Source organism: Rattus norvegicus, chromosome 15, assembly GCF_021556685.1.
Source record: "Rattus norvegicus strain SHRSP/BbbUtx chromosome 15, alternate assembly SHRSP_T2T, whole genome shotgun sequence".
NCBI classification, from domain to species: domain Eukaryota; kingdom Metazoa; phylum Chordata; class Mammalia; order Rodentia; family Muridae; genus Rattus; species Rattus norvegicus.
This window is the reverse complement of record NC_141548.1, coordinates 22,652,179-22,678,333: the sequence shown is the minus strand read 5'-3', so window position 1 is coordinate 22,678,333 and position 26,155 is coordinate 22,652,179. Positions and strand designations below refer to the sequence as shown.

The 26,155-nt window shown below is 47.8% G+C and overlaps 1 protein-coding gene and 1 long non-coding RNA gene across 17 annotated transcripts in view; one reads left to right on the top strand and one right to left on the bottom strand.

The window, feature by feature from the left end:
- Fermt2 (FERM domain containing kindlin 2) overlaps nucleotides 1-10,837 on the top strand; it is a 68,923-nt gene extending 58,086 nt beyond the window's left edge. For 6 of the 15 annotated variants that reach the window (XM_087585163.1, XM_087585158.1, XM_087585152.1 and 3 more), the window contains 8 exon segments: nucleotides 201-335; nucleotides 1,065-1,114; nucleotides 2,025-2,149; nucleotides 4,288-4,394; nucleotides 4,492-4,713; nucleotides 7,244-7,368; nucleotides 7,619-7,760; nucleotides 9,587-10,837. In XM_087585163.1, coding sequence (XP_087441289.1) covers nucleotides 201-335; nucleotides 1,065-1,114; nucleotides 2,025-2,149; nucleotides 4,288-4,394; nucleotides 4,492-4,713; nucleotides 7,244-7,368; nucleotides 7,619-7,760; nucleotides 9,587-9,760 — 1,080 coding nt within the window. In that variant the 3' untranslated portion in view covers nucleotides 9,761-10,837. 15 annotated transcript variants of the gene reach the window in all.
- On the bottom strand, nucleotides 210-26,155 carry LOC148000899 (uncharacterized). 2 transcript variants are annotated; one of them, XR_015638700.1, is made up of 3 exons: nucleotides 25,862-26,155; nucleotides 3,562-3,760; nucleotides 210-1,864 (listed from the first exon to the last, which is right to left on the bottom strand). It is a non-coding gene; the product is annotated as an uncharacterized LOC148000899 (long non-coding RNA). The 2 variants fall into 2 exon arrangements; XR_015638699.1 differs by lacking the exon at nucleotides 25,862-26,155 and adding an exon at nucleotides 12,856-12,899.

Below are 26,155 nucleotides of genomic sequence, written 5' to 3'. Positions count from 1 at the left end.
GTGCGCGTGCTGGAACTCAAACCGGGGTTCGCTGCGAGTGCTTTTGGCCCCCGTGCTCTCCTCTTTCCAGCCCCTCGGCCCGACGCCTTGTCTTTGCCAATCGGATGACAAAACAAATCCAATATAGAGTCAAGCAGTAATTTCATCTTAAAGTCCTGCAGTTAAACGGTCATTTCAACAACGTGTTATTGTGGTTTCAGTATCATATCAATAAGCTGTCAATCATGACATCAGAAAATCATTTAAACAACAGTGACAAAGAAGTCGATGAAGTTGACGCCGCCCTTTCTGACCTGGAGATCACTTTGGAAGGCGGGAAAACATCAACAATCCTGGTAGGGTGGATGGATCTGCAGCTAATGGTTGATCTCAGTGGAGCCTTAACCTTGGTGTGGGTTTCCATCGCCAGATAAGGCACCTGGAAGGAAGGTGGTTTCTTTACACAAGTCAGCCATAGATTTTCAGGAAGTTTCAGAGAGAGGGAGAGAGAGTGTGTGTGTGAGAGTGTGAGTGTTGGGAAGAGTGACCCCAGGGCCTCATTTTTTCACCCCAGGAAACCTTTTATGAGGAAACAGTGTTTGTTACCAGTGGGGAGGCCTTCCAACACAAACACTTGTTGTGCAAGTGGTGGGAAGGCATTTCTCCAGGGGAAAGAGTAATCAAGTCATGGAAGATTCAGGGGAGAGTCTCCTCGGAGATACGAGTCTCCCAGTAGTGGTTAAACACTGCTTATTTTTAAAGCTAATGAGTGAGTTACTGCTGAAGAAATATTTTCTCAGTGTCATTATGATTTATAATATTTCCATATGTTGCTACAGTTTCCCCATATTTAGAAGTAGCAACATATTCTTGGAGTTATACAGACTGTCATTTTGTTCATGTTTTTACCTTTCTTCAACACTATTCCAAGATGCCTTTGTAACAAGACCATGTAATACAATCCTATCATTTAAGTCTTTAATATATGTATTTTGAATCTTAAATAAGCAGGATTTTTTTTATATCGGATACCAAAGTAGATTTTTTTTTCTGATTAAAGGAAATATTATTTGAATTCTTTCTAGGGTGACATTACTTCAATCCCAGAGCTTGCTGACTATATTAAAGTTTTCAAGTAAGTGCAAAGGTGGGAGGATTTCAAACATGCGTAAGAGCTGTTCACGGTCTGAGTTTGCAGTAGGTTTGTCCAGTAAAGTAAATCTGTAAGATTTACCAGTTAAGCACTTAAAATTAAGGTAATCATGGTCATTAAACTAAAGCCACAGCAATCTTTGTGCTATTTGGTCCTCAGAACATCAAGGTTGATTGTGTCATACGGTTGGTCATAGAGGCTGCCCCCAGTGGGCTCACACGGTGCCCTGCGACTGTCAGTGGTAGCTCTTTGCTCTGAGCTCCAGACTCCATTAGCTTGTGCTCCTGAACCCTTTCCTATGAAGTCCCAGTAAATCTTTCTAGACTTAAGCAATCTACCTTTAATCCTCAAAATGGAGAGCCGAGTAGTAAGGTGAACAGGAGACACAGATGCATGTAGCACCCACTGTCCACTGTCCTGTGCTGTGTAACTGTCGCAGTGTGATGTCACAGCTCGCAGTATGTAACACAGCAGCAAGATTTCCAAATGACACCGTCTCTCCTCTCGTCCTTTCCTCGCTGTGTCGTCTTCTGTGTGTGGCACTGGGGTGGCGTGCTTGTGTCGGGGCTGGACTCTTCCTTCCCTGCAGTCATGCTGCAGACGGAGGATGCAGTAATGCTGCCTCTCTCTGCAGACTGTTGGTGCACACGGACCTTTCCGAGCTTTAAGTGAGAAGTGGGGGGCTGTGGGCTCTCCACCCTCTCACTGACTAGGGGCGAGCACACCAGCGACCTGTACCAGGAAAAGAACAGCCAAAGGGAGATGATTTCAGCCTGTGTTGCCCTGTATAAAACTAGCCTTGTGTTTTTCAACACGTGAGAAGTTAACTACTAAAGCATACCCTACAGAGTTACTTCAGGGTGGTCATGTCTCAAGTCTGTTTGACTTACAGGCCTAAAAAGCTGACTTTAAAGGGGTACAAGCAGTACTGGTGCACCTTCAAAGACACGTCCATCTCCTGCTATAAGAGCCGAGAAGAGGCCAGTGGCACACCTGCTCACCAGATGAACCTCAGAGGTAAGGGCGTTACCAGCGAACCTGTGACAGCCTGATACGCAGTCCATCTCGCTTGCCAGTGCCTGCCCGGCTCCTTTATACCTTTGGGGTTTCTCCAGTTTGGTATTGAGTTGCATGCGGATGTTTTGTTTTGTTCTGTGGACAGACCCGAGCTGAAGTATTCAATTATGATGTCACTTTTTTGATCTTGAGCATTAAGAATGTTAGGATTCCCTCATTTCCAGCCTTGTGGCTATCACTTCTGCATTTCTCATCTCTCCTTGCTCATTGGCGTCCTGCTTACTCTTTGCCTCTGATCATAGGCTGCTTAGCCTCTCTTTCCCTGGTCACAGTCTCCCTATTCCTCATCCAGGTGTTTTTTTGGGGTGGTGGTGGTGGTGGTGGTGGTTGTTTTGGCTCTGTTCTGTTGGGTTTTTTGTTTGTTTTGTTTTTCAAGACAGGATTTCTTTGTGTGTGGCCCTAGTTGTCCTGGAGCTCGATCTTTGGAGCAGGCTGGCCTCAAACTCAGAGATAAACCTGCCCCTGCCCCTGCCCCTGCCCCTGCCCCTGCCCCTGCCCCTGCCCCTGCCCCTGCCCCTGCCCCTGCCCCACCCCTGCCTCCCTAGTGCTAGGATTAAAGGTGTTTACCACCACCACCCACCCATCCGCTTTTCTTATCCTTACCTTTTGTGCTCCCGAAGGCAAGCACAGAATGTCCCTGTTAGGCTCCTAGCTGCCAGCTTGAGTCTCCCTTTCCCTTGTCAAAGCTGCCTGAGGAGCTGGAATTTAAGATGCGTCCCTCCTTACAGACCCTGCAGCCTGAGCCACACATTGGTACCAGCTCTGCTGTTAGCTCTGCTTTTTTACTTAGTTTTTTTTTTTTTGGGGGGGGGGTTCTTTTTTTTGGAGCTGGGGACCGAACCCAGGGCCTTGCGCTTCCTAGGTAAGCGCTCTACCACTGAGCTAAATCCCCAACCCCTTACTTAGTATGTTTTAAAGCTTTATCTCATTTTTAAGTGTGTGTGTGTGTGTGTGTGTGTGTGTGTGTCTATGTGTCTGTGTGTCTGTGTGTACAGGTCTCTGAAGGGTCTAGAAGGAGGGTTTCAGATCCAAATAAGAGGCTGTTGCAGCTGAGCTCCTGCCGAGCCTCCCCCAGCCCCTAGCTCAGTCAGTTCGTTCTGGCCTATGAATGGAGCTGCAGCTTCCGTTGCCATGCTGATGGCCTCTGTCCTGTCTTCCCTTCATTCTCCTGATGGATGCACCGGCTCAAGTAGAAGGGGACTTACCCCTCCGTCTGGGGACTGGGTGGCACTCAGAAGTGTGTCTGGATGTGTGAGACCCTGAGTTCAGTTCCCAGTACTCTGGAAATCAGCCAGTTTCTGAAGTGATGACTTAGAAAAGGTCGGGGGCGGGGTGGTGGTGAGAGTCCTTACTTGTTATTGTTCCACGAGGGAGTGAAGGTCTTGGGGTAAATGGGGTCCCACTCAAGATGCAGAGAGGGCTCCTAGGAGAGTTCACACGTAAAGCGTGGACTGGCAGTGCACTCTAGGCCCTGGAGGCCCATGGAGCGAGGACGGGCGCTGGCAGAAACTCCAGAGCGGGTGCAGTTGGGTAGATTCGGGAGATTGGAACCTAGAAAGAGGGTTCAGGGAGAGAATAGTTTGAATGTGGAGAATGGATCAGGGAAACCTGTGCTACAGGTACTAACGTGATGGCCACATGCGTGCTCTATGTAACCGGTCAGTGCGGTCAGCTCTAAGATGAGGAGAAAAGACACCTTGGTTAAGTTCTTACAGAATTATTAACTCTAAGTCACCTAGAGTAAGTAGGTTTGTGAATCTTTACACGTGTTTTAGCCTCACCACGTAACTCCTCCCTTGTTTGGAAAGTTGTACAAAAGGCCTTATAAGGCGACTCTGTACCTATGGCTCCCTTCTGGTAATGATGTAAACATTTCCTTGGAGGTAGAGCCGAGTCATTTGGGTTCTCACGGCTCAGAAGGGTCTACGTTTCTGAATCCTTGCTCTATGGCCACTTGCTCTATGGTCACCTTCCCCCAGATAGGGATGTTCCTAAAAATGGGCACAGGTCAGCATAGTGAGACCTCACAAAGTGAGGAGTTCCAATATGCATTTCTGTAATTAAATTTCTTATTCCAGGATGCGAAGTTACTCCGGATGTAAACATTTCGGGCCAGAAATTTAACATCAAACTCCTAATTCCGGTTGCAGAGGGCATGAACGAGATCTGGCTTCGCTGTGATAATGTAAGTTGTCCAATTAAACATAAACAACCTTGCCCGCCGGCCCTGCGTTCTGAACTTGGCTGCTGAGCACTGTGGCTTCCTCTCTGTCTCTGCCCAGGAGAAGCAGTATGCGCACTGGATGGCGGCCTGCAGACTGGCTTCCAAAGGCAAGACCATGGCAGACAGCTCTTACAACCTAGAAGTTCAGAACATCCTCTCCTTCCTGAAGATGCAACATCTGAACCCAGATCCTCAGCTTATCCCTGACCAGATCACAACTGACATCAATCCCGAGTGCCTGGTGTCCCCGAGATACCTAAAAAAGTACAAGAACAAACAGGTACCCACTCCGCTCAGTCAGCTGGTCTTACCATTTCCTGCTGTCCTTTCAGTACTGTTTCTCCAGTTAACCAGAAGATACCAGCTGTGCTAGAACGTGATACAGGACGGGGGAGGTGTAGGCCAGCTTAGACTGGTTGTAAAGATCATCAGTAAAGTTAATAGTGAGAGCCAGTTCGTTCTGCTCAGCCCAAGGAAACTGTTTTGTCCCCTGTGAAACGGGACAGAAAAGCACGTTCAGTTCTTCCCCAAAGGATCTAGTTCTTGGTTTTGCTGAGGAAGATTTTTCCAGCTTTAGAAATAAACTGTTATGTGGTAGAGAGTTTCTCCCACACCACTGTCTAAACAGAAGTAAAACCTAATGGAATCTTACACAGGGTTACAAAGTTGGATCAATTTTAACTTAAAATTCGCTGCCTCTGTCCACTCTCTTTAGAATTCCTGTCCTGGAAATGAATACCATAAAAGGTTTGCTACTCAGGAACATGGCTCTTTGATGCATCATGAAAAGGTCCTTTCCAGGGGAATTTGACTTGTGAGCCCCCAGGATTCCCTTCACTGAACAGCACTCCATAAAAGGAAAGATTCAGATTAGGTGGGGGAGCAGAGGAGGCTTCTAAAATAAATAAATCATTTTACCGAGTTTAGTTTTATCTTTCAGAAATAATTTTAAAACATTAAGGTTCAAACAGAACATTTCCTTCCTTAATTTTAAACATAAGTCTATTAAACGAGTCTGAAACAGTTTCACTTTCTGAAGAAATGTTCAGAACTTTAATTAGGAATGGTCTGATGCGTGGTTCAGAGGCCGAGTCAGAGAGGGGACATTGTTTATCCCCCCCCCCCCCCCCTAGTCATCAGCTGTGGGAGTGTGTGCTAAGGGTTGTTGGAAGTGCTGCCCTGGGGAATCTGGTGGAATGCGGATGAGTTAGGAAGGAAGGAGGCACTGATCCCTTCTCCCTGAAGAACTGTGTTCAGAGAGACAAGTTTCTAAAAGTGAACCCATCTGCCTTCTGATGGTCTCAGACCTTGGCGATTTGATTACTTCCCTAGGTGTCAGGCGTCCAGGATGATAGTTTTCTGTTTTTGAGTTGTAGATGAGCAAAAATGTGACCTAGAATCCTCTGTTTGGTGACAAGAGCAGTGTGCGGCCCTTGGTTAAGGACCCCCGCAATCCTCCGAAGCCCTTCCTTCTCTAAGGAGCCTCTGAGGCTTGTTCCCTGAATGTTGGGCCTTCACATTGCTACCCCAATAACACAAGATTCATAGATGTGAGGTTCGATGCAGGTGACCTTTGCCAGGAAACAGGACAGTCAGCATAGCGTCACACTTAATCTGCAAATACTAGCTAAACTTCCCAGGATTATTTTGAGTAAGAGTGAGTTTTTAACATAAATAAAAGAATTGCCCTGCAGTCCCAAACTGAAGACTTGTGCAGCCATAGCTTCCAGAGCCCTGTATGGCAACCTTTTGTTTCTCCTTCCAGGAAAAAGGATGCAAAAAGCAGATGGTAATTGAAGGGCCTGCTGCCTTTTTGTGCAAATAAAGGGCCAGTGTGGTCAGGGGGCTCATACGCCGCCCTCCGCTCTCTTCTGAAGAAAGCTTATGCATCCCTCACCTGACTAAATCTGAAGAGGCTGCAGTGGCTGTGATTACTGATCTCTCTTTGCTACTAAACAGTTAGCTTTAGCTCACTGTAAGAACCGACACGTGAGGGGAGAACAAGGCGTTTGCCCCTTTGCGTTTTCTTCCGTGAGCTTCCATCCTTCATCTGAGTGGCACTTGCCACCATGTGGCACCTCTGTGGGTGTCACATAGACAGCGATGGCCGCCTGCCCATCTCCGCTCTCATTCCTCCTTGTGTTTCCTTTCCACCCGAGTGGCCGCCTTCCTTCCTGCATGGTTTTCTGCTGGAATTTTGGGTTTGCAGGTCCACAGCCTTTTCTTTGCTTCATTGCCATTTCCTGATCGCCTCTTTTTTTTTTTTCTTTTCTGCCTCCTCTTTCTTCCCCCGCATTGCCATCTACAGCCAGGCTATGTGAGAGAGTTGGTAAGTTCTCCATGTTTGCAAAGAGAAAGAAGTCAGACACCGTAAAACCGTAACCATAGCCACCTGTGCCTCCACCACCCTAAAGCAAACATTAGGGAAATTATATCATGGCCATGGGAACATGGGTGACCCTGTTTCCCGGTGTCCGGTCCGCCCTGGAGCATTACTGCGCTGTGGCTCTGTAGAAGGCCAGCGGGGCTCTGTGGCCACCTGGATGTGTTACTTTGTCGTTGCCCCCAGAGTCTCATCCTCACCCGGAACCTCTCCATCCACACTGAGCGGCTACACTAGAATCCCAGTAACGCTTCTCGTGTGGTACACAGAACCTCTCACTATCCTTGGTACTTTGTTGGGATTCCCAAATGAAGCATTCGATAATTTTTAATTCCAATTCAATATAGTTTTATGGTTGCACATTTTTTATCTCTTTTATAAAAGATGATGTCTAATTATTTAATAAAACATTTGAAATCGTGTTTAGATAACAGCACGGATCTTGGAGGCCCACCAGAACGTAGCGCAGATGAGTCTGATCGAAGCCAAGATGAGATTCATTCAGGCGTGGCAGTCTCTGCCCGAGTTCGGCATCACACACTTCATCGCCAGGTCAGTGCGCCGCCGAGCTCTCCGCTCAGTTTGCCCGCCCCGCTGACTTCCATCTTTACCGGGAAGGCAGGGCTGCTTAGACAGGCTGACCTCGTCTACACCAAAACCTAATGGTATCCTCTAGGCTTCACCTTTCTCAGTAACAGCTCACAATGATTGACTCTCTCTTTTAGAATAAATAGTTCTTTGGTTTTAGGGTTAGAGAAAAATCCCTTCCCCCATGCTAAGTAGTTTTTCTTCAATATTACAGATTTCAAGGCGGCAAGAGAGAAGAACTGATTGGAATTGCGTACAATAGATTGATTCGGATGGACGCCAGCACGGGAGACGCCATCAAAACATGGCGGTTCAGCAATATGAAGCAGTGGAATGTCAACTGGGAGATCAAAATGGTGAGCTAGCCCTAGCATCCCTCAGGCAGTCAGTCCCCCACAATGGTGAGCTAGCCCTAGCATCCCTCAGGCAGTCAGTCCCCCACAATGGTGAGCTAGCCCTAGCATCCCTCAGGCAGTCAGTCCCCCACAATGGTGAGCTAGCCCTAGCATCCCTCAGGCAGGCAGTCCCCCACAATGGTGAGCTAGCCCTAGCATCCCTCAGGCAGGCAGTCCCCCACAATGGTGAGCTAGCCCTAGCATCCCTCAGGCAGTCCCCCACAATGGTGAGCTAGCCCTAGCATCCCCTCAGGCAGTCCCCCACAATGGTGAGCTAGCCCTAGCATCCCTCAGGCAGTCAGTCACCCACAATGGTGAGCTAGCCCTAGCATCCCTCAGGCAGTCCCCCACCCAGTACACCCCTGAGGGTACAGTCCAGGGTCTGGATTTCATCCCCAGGACTTAAGACAGGGGAGAGCCTCGAAAATTTTGAAGATTGGGTTATGTGGGTGATTTGCTTGTGGTATTTGACACCCCCGTTAACTGCTAAGGCTCGTTTGGGTTATCTGGCAAGTGAATTTTAGCGTCCCCTTCTCCTCTCATACTTGGTGGGAACAGACCACCTTCCCTCTGCCAAGGCTGGCCAAGCAGCTGTGTTCCCACGCTAGAACCTTAAACAAGCTTTAAAGGCCACCATTGCATAGCCAAGCTTCATCACCCCAGCCCATCCCAGCAGAGATGGCTCAGAAGCTAAGAGCTGCTGTCGCTCTTCCAGAGGACCAAGGCTCAGTTGTTAGCGCCGCATGGAGGCTCACAGCCCCCCCTGCAACTCTAGTTCCTGGGTCTCTGATGCTGTCATCAGGCCTCACAGACGTACGTGCAAACACAACACCTGTACTCAGAAAATTAAAAAAGGAGCCTAGGGACTCCTGTAGACTGTGTGTCTAGCATTCCTGAAGCCCTGGCTGGTGTAGCACACCCATGACCTAACACTCGGGAGGGGTAGAAATTCGAGGAGTTAGAGACCAGCCTGGGCTACAGAAGACTGTCTGAAAATGAAGAGTAAAAGATAACCTTGAAAGTGTGGACCATCGGTCCCCAGCTCCGAAAAAAAAAAAAAAAAGAAAGTGTGGACCATGTGGTTGGTTCCTCATTTCTCACTTGGACTCTTACCATTGTTAATTAATGTAACCGCTAAATCAGTCCCTTCTCCTAGCAGCAGTCAGGTTATGTCCCATGCCTTGGGCCAGGCACGGCACTCGCCTCTAAGCCTCATCACAGCCTTCTAAAGTAGGCAGATCTGTACTTTACAAGTGAGGACACTCCGCTTAGGAGCCTGGGGCCTGGTTATTGTCGGTGCCCACACACGTGAAGACTGGCTCGCAGGGTCTGTAAAGCCTGCTGCCCGTCCCACTGTGTAGCCTGGTGCCCTTCTCTTCGTTACATTGTCATCATACAAAACAGTCTCACTGGTGGGCTGTTCGCTTGGCATGTATTGGATACACTGTATCAGCTACTGTCAGAAAAACACGTCTTCCTGAAGTACTGAAGCTTGATAACTAAAGGTTAAATATTGAAGCAAATGTTAAATAAAACACAGGAAGTAGGTTTTCTCCCAGGACCTGAAGAGGAACATTCTCATTAATTTCATCACCAGAGACCACTGGGGACCTTAATGACTTAAACCCCTTGAGAGCTTGCAAACTAAAGGAATGGGAGGATATTGCACTTTTCTTACTGTGCAGATCTACGGACATAATGGATGCTCCCGGGGAACGGGGGTGGAGTATCGTAATTTAAAGCCCTGAGCTTCCTGCACAACTGACAGTTCTTTGTCTTTGCTCCAGGTCACTGTAGAGTTTGCAGACGAGGTCCGGTTGTCCTTCATCTGTACCGAAGTAGACTGCAAGGTGGTCCATGAATTCATTGGTGGCTACATATTTCTCTCAACGCGTGCAAAAGACCAAAATGAGAGTTTAGATGAGGAGATGTTCTACAAACTCACCAGTGGTTGGGTGTGAGTAGGAAGGCTATGCAACGAAACTCCACGGCCATAACAATATTTAACTTTAAAGCTGTTGTTTCCTATGTGCTGCTTAATAAAGGAAGCTTGAAGTTATCGTTTTATCCTGACACCTTTTGCCTTACCTGAGGGTTACATGTGCACTAACAAGCACAGTGCTTAATCTGCTGCCTCCCTTGATGCCGTGTGTGGACGGTGGAATACCCGGCAGTCTTTAGGGCCACACACGGAAAGCTGAAGTAGTAGGCCAGTCGGGAACCAGCCGTCACTGATTGACAGTAGCCGAACTAAGAAACAAGCCACCTACCACCAGGCCACCCAGGGCATCCGGATAACCTATATGAAGTGTATTTATCATGTGTATGCATGCGTTTATGTTTAATTTGATGTCCTCTTAAATATCCTGCTTCTGGTACCCAGTTAATCCCCTCTCCCAATATAGAAATCGGGTCTGCATTAGATGCTTGGCATGCAGTGATGCCGTTGACCTTGAAGGAAACACTGTTAGCCTGTGGTCGGGTGGGTTGTCCTTAAGTAAGCATGTTGTACGTCGTTTGTGTTTATTTTTACACCAAACTGTATTACATCACTCTTAGTGTTCACCAGCATATTCACTATCTGCCTAAGGTATGCAGCCCGTGTTACCATATGAAGTAAAGATCTATGAAGTATGCATTTTGTGTAACTAATGTACAAACACAAATTTTATAAAATTGTACAGTTTTTTTTTAAAAAACTATTCACAACTAGGAAATGGCTTAAATGTAGCATCTTTGCATTAATTAAGTGCTTTTAAAATATATAATATTAATATGCAGTTTCAGTATCTGCTACATTACAAATGACGTCATGATGCTCGTGACTTGCCGTGATGCCCTTAACCACAGCCTGGACCGGCTGTGTTCTAGTCTTTTGCGCTGTTACATCTGCGTTGGTGCTAGTTAGACAATTCCTAGCTCACGAGCCCAGAAGGGCGCCAGGGAGGGGTGGACTTACCAGTATTTTCCAATAATCCATGAATTAAAGACTGTATAAATGCATTTTATTTTAAATAAAAGTAAAACCTTTTATTTAATGTTTTCTTTCTGTGCTTCTGATCTCTCAATACTCCCTGCCCTGTGTGTTGTTAGAACGGGCATCCAGTGCTAGGCCGTGTACCAGATGAAGAGCTCTCTCTCTAGGGGACACCCTTCCTCAGTATTGAGAGACCTCTGTGGTTATTCAGTTAGACTCCAGACTGTCAGCGTGGGCCTGGCCATCACCTCTGTCAGTCCTGTGCCTGTGCTTGTGAGGCAAAGACATCCTCTTAAAACTGGGCTCTGCTCACCTCTTTGTCCTCCCTCCCCCCTGTGTCATGGTGGGCCTACTCTAGAATATAAGAGCTCTTTCCCGTTTTTTAAAAATATGATAATCTCATGCCTATGCCCTGTGGAACAGAAGCTCACGGTCCCCCCCCATCTCCTCCAGGTCCTCTGAGCTGGGGCATTTCCCCGGGCCCATTCGTCCTTAGGAGTCTGGGCAGCCACATTCTCTAGACCAGTGGTTTTCAACCTTCTGAATGTCGTCACCCTTTAATACAGTTAGTTCCTCATGTTGCTGTGACCTCCAGCCATAAAATTATTTTCATTGCTGCTTCTTAACTGTAATGTTGCTACTGTTGTGGATAATTAAATATATCTGTTTTAGTCTTAGGTGACCCAGGTGAAACTGTTGTTTGGGCCCCCAGGGGTCAGGACCCACAGGTTGAGAACCACTGGTCTACCCCTCCATCCCATTGCTGTATTTCCTAGCTTCGTACCCCGCCCTCTCCTGTCCAAATCCATGTCTCCCTTTAGAAGTGTTGATTTATAACTGTTCTCCCATAAACACGTCTACATGTCCTCAGAGCCAAGCATGCCCCTTGCATTCTCTGAGCTAACAGATTTAATGGTTACCGAGGCAGAGCTAGAAGGGGACTCAGTCCCTGTGTCCATGGTAAGCAAGCCCTTGGGAGCCCTAGAGAAACCCGTGGGCAGCAGCCTCCGTCAAGAAAGGTGTTTTGCAAGAACACTGTCTAGGACTTCCGGAAACCTGCGTTTGAGTTTCTGCTCCTTGCCATTCAGGTTCGTAAGGGCATGGGAACAAGATGATAACAGACTCCATCCAAGTCTTGTTATTCTCCAGCAGCAGGCTAGCGGCCCGTTAGAAACTTCTGCAGTAGCAATGCCAGCCCCACAGCAACTAGTTTCCTTGTAACCTTGAAAGACACTCACAGTTCTTGTCTCTTGCATCCAAAAGGCGAAGACGGGGCGGACTGTCTGATTCTGTTGTTTGGTTGCGGTTTATGCCTTATTAAAAGCTTTTGAAATTATTAGTGGTGAAGAAGAACAAGGCCAGCCCTTGGATTCCTGGCCCTTAGCCACAAGGCCACAAGTCCACACAGCAATAGTGAACACAGTAGCGAAACACTTTGTTCACCTTCTCTGTACCATACCCGTATCCAAGCCACTCGAACATCCCTAGCGCGAGGGCCTTCTACTGTGCCTTTGCTTCAGGCCACACATATCACAGCGGCCTGTTTGGAGTGCACAGGCCTGCACGACTGCCACCTACAGTGCTCAAACATTTGCCATGGCCTGAGCCTCTCTTGCTGTGGTAACTGCAGACAGAGGTCAGGATGAGTTGATCCTCTCTCCGGGTATAGACCTGGAAGGCTGGTATAATAGGAACGGACCTAGTTCTTATCCTGCAGAGGAACCGCCGGTGCCCTTTACACAGCAGTTCAGGAAGCCATTTCTTCCTGGGAGCTCGGAGCTGTTCAGCAAATTAACCGAGTCTCTTATCAGTTTGAACTGACTTGGTTTGGCAGCTCAAGAATGGGGGAGGTGGGAGAAAAAACTAACAGGAAATGGGAAATCAGACGAAGGGCAGCGAGGTTCTCAGTAGACTGCAGAGCCACCCAGGACAGGAAACAGAAGCCAGAGGCTTATCTACTGACCTGATTTCCCACTGTGTGATTCCTCCTCCTCCGCTGTATTTAATTAAACCAAATCAAGTTTCCCAGGATAAGCACATGTATGTCAGTCAAGTGTCCCTTCCCCTTAGTAGACTCACCCCCTGGTCAGTGTCCCTTCTGTTGTTTGTGCTTCGGCCTGAGTATTACTAAAAATTACAAGCACTTAAAAATAATTTGAGACCATTATTTCATGAGATCTAATTATAGTCTCCTGTGGCTTCGCTGCTCAGGCATTCATAATACTGCTCCGGGAACTGGTCCAGGTTCGATGTTAATTAAATTTATGATTACAAACAGCACAGTGGACCAAACAACTTGAGAGCCATGTCTGAATCAATGTGGCAGATGCATGATACGAAAACCATTTCTGTGAACACAGAATTCTGATGTCCAGGTTTCTAAAATCCAGTGAGCACACGGACTCCGAATCCTACTCATAGCTACACAGCCTCTCAGCTTTTTGCCCAGTTACAAACTCGGTACTCAAAACACAGAATGCCCCTGAGACATAACAAGCAGCAGAGGGGACCAGCTTTGCCAAATAGGGCAGTGGGTGAGTGGAGTGCAAACAAAGCAGAAAACATGAGTATGAAAATACCAGAATAACCCGCCCCACTTGTATCCTGACTTTAAAGTTTCAAATGCAGAAAGTGCTTGGTGTGGTGGTGCACACCTTGGCGTGCCTTTAACCCCAGCACCCAGAGGCCAGCCTGATCTACAATAGTGAGTTCCAAGGCTATACACAGAGCCTGCCTTAAACAAACAAAAACACCCGACAAACAAAGCATGATATTGGCAGAGATGATGGAAACACAGCAGAGTCAGATGAGAACCAAGTGTGTAGTGGGACAGCTACTTGTGTCTGAGATCATCACAAGAAGAGTTCCCCAAGGAGCTTGGATCACAGCCTCATCTTGTTATGCAGTCCTTGGAATCAGTTCCAGGTGGACCAAGGACTGAAGTTCGGGTGGGAAAATGCTCTCATTAAAGAATCCTGGCCTAGGATCCGTGAGGCGACACGAGGCAAGCATTGTGAGGAGCGCTCTGAAATAACTGAGTGGAAGGCAAATCAGAGCTGGAAGAAGAGAGCATCAGAGGGGCCGGAAGATGCTGAGTTTGAAGCCAGCTTGGGCTGCAGTACAAAACCTTTTCCCGGGGTTGGGGATTTAGCTCAGTGGTAGAGCGCTTGCCTAGGAAGCGCAAGGCCCTCGGTTCGGTCCCCAGCTCCGAAAAAAAGAACCAAAAAAAAAAAAAAAAAAAAAAAAACTTTTCTCAAAACAATAAACAACAGAAAGTGTGGAGATGGTATTGGTAACATTTAATTGACTGAAGAAGAGAACCCAGACTATAAACAGATGTGCGCACGTGTCTGCGCTCACACAGACCAAGCCAAAGGAAATGGGTAAAACCCTGAGGTGTTCATTTCCAAGACAGGAAAGGAAGCCTGAAACGAAAACCTGCCCAACTTCACAGTGTTCTAGAAAATGGGTGCTTTGCGTGTGAAGTGCGGAGGACTGAACCAGCCCAGAGGGCTTTGTGTGTTAGACACGTGCTCTGCCACTGAACCACATCCCCAGCCACCAATTTTAAAGTAGTCTCTTGCCTATGGTATTACTAAAATGGTTACGATCTGACAGAGTCAAGCGTTGCTAGGATAGCGGGATATTTATTGGTGCAATTATAAACTGTAGCGTCCCCAGAAACAGATGTTGCCACTCGTGCATTTTAGGATCTCCCAGTTCCACTGTGTATGTGGAGACACTAAATGTGTCCTCGTGCCCACCAGAGAACACCCTAGGACATACAGAGCCCTGTGGTGGCACAGGTCTGTAATCCCATCTGCTTGGGGCTGGGAAACCTGTGTGTAATTCTGGCACCAGTGAGGGAGAGAGCAGGATAGAAGTTAAACACCAATCTGAGCTACCCAGGAGGCTCTCCCACTTCCGGCACCACATCGCACCCACCCAGAGTCCTGTGGTCAATATCTGGCACTGAACTAAAAATAAAATAAAAGACCAGAGCTCGTTACATAAAGCAACAATGACTAGGAAACAAGTACATGAAACAGTAGAGTGAAGAATCATTTGTTCCACCCTGCAGAAAATACAACTAGCTTTTAAACATGGAGGATTTGCAACCATGAAAAATGGCGAATGTTTGTCATCGTGCCAGGCAGGCTGTGCCTTTAAATTTTTATTATTATTGAGGAAGGAGCCAGCACATGACGAAGGTCCTCCCACCTTACATGGATCTCAGGGTCTAAGTCAGGTCGTTAGGCTCATATGGCAAGTACTTCGCCCTACCACACTATCTGGACAGCTTCCAAACTACTGAAAGACCGTTTCGGGTTCTAATGTCCCATCTGTAACAGTGGCACTGACTCACTGAAGGCCAGAGGGAGGGAGTGGTCTCAGCTTCTCGATACCTGTTCCCCAATTCTGGCCGCTGCTGCCAAGGAAGTCTCTAATGGGTGGGCTACCTGGCTGCTGTGGTTTAAGAAAAGAGCTAATGAGCCCAGGGCCAGGGGTTCAGTTCTTCAAGATCCACTTGACCTTGCTCTGCTTCAGACTCTGGCTGTACGGAGACCCCATGCGAGTCACAGACCCAACAGGACGAGCGACAGCGCAGCCAACTCCGATGGGAAATCAAGCTCAAAGCTTGCCTCAGCATACAACTGTGATTTGTGGAAACCAGCACAAACCTGCTGAAGCCACCTAAGTCATAGGTGAGAAATCCCAGGCAGGGCCTGACCCCTCCTGTAGCCTCTTATACAGACTGGGGGACAGCAGCCACACGGAGAAGGGCACCACACGGAGAAGGGCACATGCCTCCTGCTCAGAGCTTGAAGCTGGAACTGATTTCCCTCCTCGCTTGCTGTATGTTGAGTGGGGCCGAGGCTGGGAGCCTGACCTCTTTCACATGCCCCAAATTCTCCCTGCGAAGATGTTTAGAAAGGAAACTGGACAGATGTCTCCTTTCATTTTCACTGCTTAGGACGCAGTAGTGGCACGGGGACCTTTTTAAGTGCTTTCTGTTTAGTTTTTTTTTTTTTTTTTTTTTTTTTTTTGGCAAACAACAGCCTTTCCTAAGAACTGCTCCGGGTCACGTCATGTTGATCTCTGAACAAAAATAATTTCTAAACCTATGAAGTGTGGTTAGAAGCCCCGCTCTTTGATATTTTGAGCAACTGGGCTAAGAAGCTCAGCCCCAGCAAAGCCTTAGGAGGGCATGGCCTGGTTTCTCAATGGGGAGAGACCAGATAATTAGCTGTTTGGTGTTTGGGACCTAGTTAATTGGGTGCAGTCTCTGAGGAAGGTCACGAGGTCGATAAAGAAACCGGTCAGCTCGTTTGGTTCCCAGAGAGCCCATGCTCCCAAAGATCTCTGCATTCAGACATGCATGTCACTGCTGCCATAGGTGGGGTAAGAAACGAGATTTTTTTTTTTTTTTTATAAATCTTGGTGCGTGCTCAGGAGGAGAAGCCGTGAAGCCTGTAGGTCTCAGAAAGAGAAGGTTGCACGCCGTGGCAGTTCTGCAGCCATTAATGACTAACTGCAGCCAGGAGAGAAGTGATAAGTGCTCACGAGGCATAGCCCTGGGAAAACCGTGTGACCAAGGGGACACCAAGGGCCCCGGGGGGTGGGGGTGGGGGGGCTATGCAGGGAGGGCGTGGAGACCAGGAAATAAGAAAATCCACAGCCCATCCCTCAGGAAAGGGAGAATCTCAAGAAATAGCCCTCAAAACCTCAATGAGGGATTGAGAAAAGAAAAAATGATGGGGAATAATGAGGTCTGTCCGAATTATTAAGGCAGGGCTAAATTTAGCTGGTTTTGAAGTGCAGATGGGGAAACCAGATTTCCTGGGAGCGGAGCCATTAAAAAAAGGCACCCTAGAGAAACAGGGCCAATCAATCATGTCCATGTGAACATCAGCTATACAATCCAAGTCAGCTTAAATGCCTGTGGTTTCAGGAGGCGACGACGTTGGAACAGCGAAGAAAACAGCCAGGAAGGTTTTATATGACAGAGATACAGAAGCCCAGAGCAAACAAAGGCTTCAGGGGGCCAGTGGGAAAGACAGCTTGCATTTTTTAAGATGCTTTCCACTGAGGATGAGGGGAATCACACCCAGAGCACATCCTGTGGGAGGGCAGAGGGGAAGGGACCACAGCCTGCAGGGAGACAGAGGGGCGTGGGAATCTCCCATTGTAGGAGGGTGTGGGGACCTTAGACCCAAAGCAGATGTGCCTGTGTGTCCTTTCGGTTAGGGAAACTTCTCAAGTGGCCGAGAGAAAGACCACTGCTGTAAATAAGCCTTCAGAGTCAGCTCTTTCTAGCATATTCCTTGTAGAATCTCTGTAGTGGGTTGGCCTGGGGCTGCCGTGTATTCAAATGCTAAATACTGTATCTCAAGACCAGGTTGACCCAAAATGAGCAAATCCTCAGGTATGCTAGCTTTTGTAGTGTAAACCTTGCCCATCCCACTCATGAGTTATCCCTGATTGGTTAATAAAGATGCCTACAGGCAGGGCAGGGCAGAAGAAGGGGCAGAGTGAAGGTTCTCGTGCTTGGGGCAGGCAGGCAGGGTCCAGGAGGAGAGAGGAGGAAAGAAAGAAGCCACTGTGGGGTAGGTGGACTGATGTGAATTGTGAGGGCTAACTTACCAGAGCAGGACCGCCCAGGCAGAACACCGCAAATGATATCTCAGAGTTACTGACAGGGAAGTGGGACAAGATAGCATAGAGGGAGGGTTGATTTCTGCCTAGCTTTAATGCTTATTATAAATCTGAAAGGTTGGGGCTGGGGATTTAGCTCAGTGGTAGAGCGCTTACCTAGGAAGCGTAAGCCCCTGGGTTCGGTCCCCAGCTCCGAAAAAAAGAACCAAAATAAATAAATAAATAAATAAATAAATAAATAAATAAATAAATAAATAAATAAATAAATCTGAAAGGTTTTGTGCCTTTTATTTGGAAACTATACAGTATTTACCACAACACATCTCTCAAGAACCAAGACTAGGAGAAAGGACTCTTGTCAAGAGGCAGGATCTGTTCTCATGACTTCTTAGGAGGCCAACACTGACCACAGCTATGAGGTGTTCCCCACAGAGCATTACTAGCAACTCAGAGTATCTCAGCCGGGAAAGTTGACCACAAGGCCACACAAGCCCAGAGCCTCACGGAGACAGGCATGCAGAAGGGGCTCGCTCGGCACAGACTTCTGGAGGGGAGAGAGGGCAGGATCCAGAGAAAAGGACTAGCGCTCAGGAAGCATCGTAGTGGCTTGTTTGCGAGGTCAGCAGGGCTGGGCCTACAGCATGGTATATCTACCAAGCACCGAGCATGTGCAAGGCCCTGGGCTTGATCCCCAGAACTAGCTGGGGCCAGAGGGCTCAGAGGAAACAGCATTCAGGCTGGAATGTGAACCTAGGCTTTATACTTGCTTTGGGCTTCTGTTTTTTTGTTTTGTTTTGTTTTGTTTCGTTTCGTTTTGTTTCTGTTAGCCAACTAAGGAATTTTTTCTGTTATTCTTAATTCAAAAAAAAATCTTAGTCTTCCTCTCCCTGCTGTCCTTTTGAAATCAGGAAATTGTATTGAAGAATTAAAATTTCAAAAAGTTAGGACGTGCCTGAGAGGGTGTTAGAGATAGGACCTGCTGGACCAGCTATCAGCCCCAAGGACATTGACCATCCGGAGCCACCCCCTCCCCTTCCTTCACCCCCCTGAGTGAGATAGCCACCCTACCTGCCTGCGGAGCTGCTAGAGAGCACGTACTCCTTGCTGATGTAATTTCGCGCCGAAAGTAACTGTGCACCATTTGAATTGACCAATCATGTGTAACCGCACGAATGCCCCTATATAAACCCCCGAGTTTGGAAGCTCGGGGTCGATTCCTCTGTCTCCTGTGTGAGATACGTGTCGACCCGGGATCCCGTCGACCTGGGATCCCGTTAATAAAGGTACCTCGTGCTTTTACATCAAGAATGGCTACTCGTGGTTCTTGGGGGCACCCCATCCCTCGATTGGAGCGAGAGACACGTCCCCCGTTTAGGTTTACGCTCTTTCAGTATCCGTTTAAATAATGACCCGACTGGAACTCTTCGTAGATGGGTGCTTCCAACAGAAAACGCAAGTTCAGATTAAAAAACCAAACACGTAAAAAAACAAAACAAAACAAAACAACAACAAAAGCTGGGAGCATCTGGGCTCCCCTGGTATGTGTTTTATGCAAAAAGGCCTTCTCACTAGGAAATGGTGGGGCCCGCTGTATACCTGCAATCCCAGGCACAGGCTGAGGCAGGTAGATCTTGAGGCCAGCCTGGTCTATAGAGTGAATTCCAGGCTACACAGGGAAACCCTGTCTTGAAAAGAAACAACAACAACAAGAAACAAAAGGCATTCTCATCAGAGTGGAGGAAATTATTTTCAAAGTCCTGTTGTAAGACCCCATAGTGGCCCTACCTCAGAAGCACAACCCACACAGCACAGATTGACAAAGTGACCGCTGCAGTAGCATGAGGGTATAAGGTTTTTAATCCACGTATGTGGGAGGGTTGCTCATCCATGCAGGGAGAGGCAACCCCGAACCCAAAAAGCACCCAACTTTTATTCCTTACAGAGGGCAGACTTCAGCAACAGGGTTAGCTGGCCTATTCTCATTGATGGTACACAGGACAAAGGATCTGCTCAGGTATTGGCTGCCCTGCTCAAGGGGCTGTTCTTGGCTCAGTTGGTCACTTTCCTCATCCAGCCCTTCACCTGGCCTTGGAGAATCACTGGGAAAGGGCTAAGTTGGCACGGCCCTTGGGGGAGGTGGGTGAACTGGGCGGTGGGGCAGGATCAGGATGACAATCTGTGGTTGTTCTTGGAATTTACCACAGAGAGGGGTGGGGGGTCTTTCCAAGAACAGTTGTTTTTTGTTTTGTCTTAATTAGCTTAGTCAGAATCTTGGTCACCAAAACTTATTTCATATCACTGGGCATCATGATGTCAGATGTATCTCTCAGAAAGGTCACAAGTTTGTCATAGGCATCCTGACCACCAGAGGTATTTCTCAAAACCTTGTTTTTATAACTTTGTTTCTCATATCTATGAAACTTTATTTCTTCAGTCCCAAATAGGAGCCCACTACAAACCCTTTCATAATTTCTTCTCTGATAAAGCGTCCCCAAGACTCTATCACAACCATCAGAAAGCTATGCCTTAATTAAGCAAAAGGATTTCCGGAAGGCATTTAGGAATACATTTTTTTTTTTTTAAAGATTACAGATGGCTAAAAGAAGTGGCCAGCACTCAATCTCCAAATTCACAAGGAGGAACCAAACTAATGTTTATGGCTGCATTTGGAGATGAGCGCAAGTCAGCTAGAGAGAGCCGAGCCAGGGAAGGGCGGCAGGGGCAGGGAGAGTCCAGCAAACATACTGCAGCCACCGGCAGCTTCAGTTTCTGGAAAGCTGCTCAGTGCTTCCGGTTTGCAGTCAGCACACCCGGGTCAGTAACCTGACCTCTGTGCACCAGCCAGGCCTTGGGAAAAATCTCACACCACCTCCCAGTGAACCCCACCTCCCCAGGACGGAGCGGTAGCCAGAGCCATACTGAGAACTGAGCTAGGACCTGAGTTTGGGCGTCTCTCCTGCACTCCCACTTCCGAGATCTCTTCACTGCGCTGGCTTGGGGAGCCAAACGCGGCCCAGGAGAATGGCTGAGACCTAAGCCCCTGCCTTATAGAGGGCACTGGTATCTTAACATGGAAGGAAATGGAAGGAAATGGAAGGAAATGGTAGATGCCCTCCTTGAGAACCAAGAGACCTAGATCCTTGCCCTTTTAGAATAAGGGTGTGGTCAACTGCCTGAATCACCGTACCAGTGTCAGGATTGACAGCAGGTATCCTCGTGGTCCACACCCATCCTCCCAGGTTCGCGTACCTATTACTGACAGGAAGCCGTGGGATGACCTGCTCACGGGGCCGCGCTTGGAGGCCTTGAGCAAATCTGTGGCTACTCTTGGACACACGAAGCTAGATGGCACAGAAAGCAACCTTGCCCAGCACGTACCCAACTCCTACTCAATCCTAGGAAGGCTCAGTAGCTAAAGGACGAGGGAAGCCAAGCAAAAACCCTGCCCCCGCCAGGTGAGCTCCAAGAGGGAGCTTTACCAGGCTTTAGTCGTGGCCCTGCTCCTAGGTGGGACTGAGGGCCACCGGCTCCTGTTGACACGCTGCCATTTCCCATCCAGGGATCTGTCTAAGAAGTGCCGTCAGGAGAACCTGAGTACCACACAGAAGCAACTCTGGCTCCCGCACCCCGACGCTGGCAGCATTTGGGCCTGCCCTACCTGCCCATCAGAGATCAGTACTGCTGGCTAGCTCCCCATTGATGCCAGGCCACACGACCAGAGGCCCTGACTACTACCAACTCATCGTGAGCAGAACCCAAGGACATCCTTGTCATCTCGTAGAGGTCACCATTCTCATTGCCAAGAGTATCTACCCTGTGACGACCCAACACCCACTGCTTTCTACACCACACCTCTCTAGGCTGCTAAGGAAGTCCTTGTGGGGCTGAGCCCACAAGGGCCATGGGTCTGTCTAAGAACCCATTACACCTGCATGGGTCCACAATCACTAATTAACAGTCCCCAAAGCCGTAAGAGAGTACACTACAAAGCCAACAGCGCCTAAAGAGATGCTCCAACACTCACCTTCATGGGGGCAGCGGGCCGTAATAATCGCCGCTGGCCTTGAGTCTGTGGTGGGCGGGGCTGGCAACGCACCTGATTTACAACTGCTTCCAACTGGACTATTAAGGGTAATACCTCGGGGTTGGGGATTTAGCTCAGTGGTAGAGCACTTGCCTAGCAAGCACAAGGCCCTGGGTTCGGTCCCCAGCTCCGAAAAAAAGAAAAGGAAAAAAAAAAAAGGGTAATAACTCAGATCCGAGCTTGTTCTCCCTCTCTCGTCCTTCCACTCTTCCTCCCCGCCCCCCACGATAGGTATGTCTCCACGTGTTTCCATTTCTCCTAGGAAGGACAGTTGTAAGTCTGGGAGAAACATGTAGTCAAGAATGACCTTTAGCTTCTAATTCTCCTGCCTCTACCTTCCAAAACTTCCTACCAGGCCAAAACTTTGTTGGATCCATATTTAAAAGGATCCACCTCGGAGGCTAACAGGACTGGTGCCGAGTATTGAATTCAGAACCTACTTTTTATTATTTAAAAAAAAAATTGAAATAGAGTCCAACTTTGTACCCCTGGGTATCCTGAAATTCTCTATGTATACTAGAATGGTCTCAATTCACAAAGATCTGACTGCTTCTGCCGTCCAAGTTCTGGGATTAAGGGTGTTGCCACCATGCCTAACATTTAATGTTTTGGAGATGGCGTCTTACATATCGGAACCATAGGTCACACCTCCATGGGTATGGTGACCCCCCGAGTGTATGTGTGTGCTGTGTGTGGTCTGGAGCCTGGAGCCTGCTGGCCTGGAGCATCTGCATCTGCCTCCCTGGGGTCACAAGTACGTACTGTGGTTTCTAAGTGGGTTCTGTGAATGGGACTGAGATGCGAGAGTGTGTGTGTGTGTGTGTGTGTGTGTGTGTGTGTGTGTGTGTGTGTGTGTGTGTTCATCCACTGTACATGTGGAGGCCAGAGGCTGAGATGAGGAATGGTTCCACCTTAGTCAATAAGGCAGTCTCTCCACACTCAGAGATCACCAGTATGGTTGACCTTGCCAGGGTCTCCATCTCCACTTCCCAAGGCCGAGTGACTTGCAGGCTTCCAAGCTCACACAGAATGTGCATGGGTTTCTGGGAATTCCAGGCCTCATAAATGTGGCAAGTTCCTTTAGGCGCGGTACCATCTCCCTGAGACCAGTAATTTTTTCAAAACTGTTTTGGCACAGAGGGGAGCCATGAAGTCTGCAGGGGAGGGTTGTTTTACAAGATTTGATTCATAAAGCGCTCGACATCATAAAAGAAATAGACGCAGAATGAAGGATAAGGATAGGGAAGCCCCAGTTTCCTAGTGATAACCGGAGAGGCCTCCCCTGTGACCTGTGAGAGAACCAGGATAGCTGTGCACTTTCCTGCAACTTTCCGCCCTGTCTCAGGTCAACTTTTGACACAGGATGGTGAACGAGAGAGGCATGATCAGCTGTGCAGCAGGAAAACCTGCACAGGAACGTAGCGGAGGGAGACCTTTTGGCCTCAGTGGTATGAGCCTGACATGTATTAATATCTGAGCCCCACAGGGCCAAATTAATGCTTGATGAGATATTAATGACATACCAATTCTGAATGCAACCCAATCAAAGGAGCTTCAGAGAGAAACAGAGCTCTTTGGTTTTCGTTTGTGTGGGTTTTCGTTATTGTTGTTGTTTTAAGCAGTCTCACATAGCCAAGGCTGGCCTGGAACTCGCTACACAGTTGAGTGCTCTTGGATTCCTGATCCCATCTGTCTCTACTTCTCAAGGGCTAGGCCCACTAGTATGTACAACCGCAATGGGCTCCAAAACAGAACGGCTGGAGAGACGGCTCAGGGATTGAGAGCACTGACTGCTCTTCCAGAGGTCCTGAATTCCATTCCCAGTAACCACATGGTGGCTCACAACCATCTGTAATGGGATCGGATACCCTCTTCTGGTGTGTCTGAAGACAGCGACAGTGTACTCAAATACTATATACATACATACATATATATATATATATATATATATATACATGTACATATACATACATATATATATATATTTAAAGCTACCTATTTCTTCTATGTATTAGAGGTGCTTCCAAAACAAAATGCTAGCCTTTGGCATGCTAAGAGCATCCTGTTTTTGAAAGCTATACACAAGACAGTCGAAGTATTAGCCTCGCTCTCGATAACTCATCTACATTTTAAATATCTGCTATTTAGCTGGGCATGGTGGCACCTGCTTTTAATCCAAGCATTTATGAGGCAAAGGCAGGTGAATCTCTGTGAGTTCTAGACTAGCCTTGTCTACACTGTGAGTTCCAGGACAGGCAGGGCTATGTAAAAAGGCCCTGTCTCAAATAATAAATAAATAGATAGATAAATTAATAAATTAAATCAATATATAAAATATATTATATATTAACGGTATTATATAAATAATATATTAATATATTAATATAAATGTATAATAAATAAATATAATAAATATATTAATATAATATTACTATATCATTATTTATATGATTATATTTGTATTAATATAATATTAATATATAATTATTTATATAACGGTATATATATATATACCGTTTACCAGACACCTGTTTGTACAGAACTTTGGAGGCTTATATAGGAAGAGCTGTACGCTGTAAGCCAGCCTGGACTACAAAGTGAGTCCCAAGGTAGAAAGGTCACATAGCAACTTCTGTATTAAATTCTCCCCCTCCCCCTCCCCCTCCCCCTCCCCCTCCCCCTCCCCCTCTCCTTCCCTCCCCTCCCCCTCCCCTCCCCACCCCTCCCTCTTCCCCCTCCCTCTCTCTCCCCATCCCTCTTCCCCCCTTTTTTGCTAAATTAATTAATTTAGCTAGATTATAAAATCATGACAACTTGCCCTTTGCTAAAACAGACTTTGCTGTGTGTGCGTGTGTTAGAGGCAGATGTAAGGGTCACAGGAAGGGAAGAATTAGAGGTTTTCAGCACTTAAATGTTGCATCTTTCCTTAGAACTCAGACGGGTCAGAGGATAACCCACAGCAGTGTTGTTTGGCCTGGAAAAGCCAAATACTGAAGTACTGAGTAGGCTGACCTGCTTAAAAATAAACCCGGTGGGGCAGGTCCCGAGCACGTCTCGGGATTCTTACACTCGCTCCCGGTGCCACTCCCCAGTACAGCTGTGTGCAGACGTCTATCTTTAGACTCCCATGCTTCCCCTTTTGGGCTTGGTCCTCTCTCCAGGCACTTGCTGCCTCTGAGCGACCAGAGTGGCACCACACCCTGGCCTGCCCTCCACGAATATGTCCTTGACCGGAAAGCAGAATGTCTTCCCATGTCTTCCCGTCTGTTCTCCAATCCCCAGTACTCAATAAAGACACAAGAAGCAGGATAGAGGCAAAGGCCAAGGTACTGAGACCTTGAGTCAGATCGGAAGACAGAGTGAGCGCCTCTCTCAGAAATCGAAAGAGGGTCGGCATGTGGAGCAGTTGGTAGGACACTTTCCTAGCATGGCGCTGGAGGGGGGGGGGGGGATGCTGTTCCTGGATTCAAACCTTAGCAGCACATAAAGCCCGTCTGGTGGCCTACGTTTATAATACTAGGACTTGGGAGGTGGAAGCCAGAGGATCCAGAAGTTCCAGGCCATTTGTTGGCTTCATAACAAGTTTGAACCCAGAGAGATAAGACTCTGCCTCAAAAGAAAAGAGGGAAGAAGGGGGGAGATTAAAGGTAAAGGTCCAGGGGTTGGGGATTTAGCTCAGTGGTAGAGCGCTTGCTAGGCCCTGGGTTCAGTCCCCAGCTCCGAAAAAAAGAAAAAAGAAAAAGAAAAAAAGAAAAGAATAAAAAGAGTTCACGCTTCTGGAGGCTGCACATGCTACCCTGAGGTCCTCACGGTAGGTGATGTCACGAGAGCAGGAGTGCAGGTGAGAGAGGAGATGATCTGGGTGCAGAAGATACTAACCAGGCCTGGGAGGAGTCAGGCTAATTCTCTGAAAAGAACACTCATTCCCTGAGGATTATGTGAGGCCTGGAAACTCAGTAGCCTCCCATCAGGCGTTACCTCCTAACTGTGGGACACCCCGTGGCTCAGGACACCCCTCCAGCAAAGGCACACATGGGAGACTGCACCCAAGCCTGTCAAGCTCCTTCCTAGGACTAGGGCTGCAGGGATGCTGGCCAACTTGGTAGGCCTTGCCCTTCCCCCGGATTCCTTCTGTCTTGCTAAAAACCCTTTGAAGACATTCCTAAAACTAGGCCCCAAGGACTATCCCCTTATTTGGTTATAGCCTCCTCCTGAGGCTGACTACCAAGGCCCAGCTATCAAAGCATTGAAGTCCATCGACCAAAAGCCCCCTTCGGCTCACCTAATTAACGCGCCCAATTAAAATTAAACACCTCACCCTAACAGACGGGTGTCTCCTTTTACCTTTATAAAGCGCCATTTTCCTTCTAGTCATCTCTGTCTCTTCTTCATCCAGGGACAGTCCCTTGTTTTCCTCTAGGACAAATACCCCCTCCTCCCCCTCCCTTGGCCTCTTCCCCTTCTCCGTCTTCCTCTGTCTCCTGTCTTTGTCCCTTTTACCTGGCCTCTGTCACTCTGGAACAAATAATCTCCTTTGTGCTGAGAACCTGGCTTTGGGGCCCCGAGCTGACACTTTTCCTTTCAAGGTCTGATAACCTTTGTGACAGATAAACCCACGACTCTCACTGTCCCTTGAGT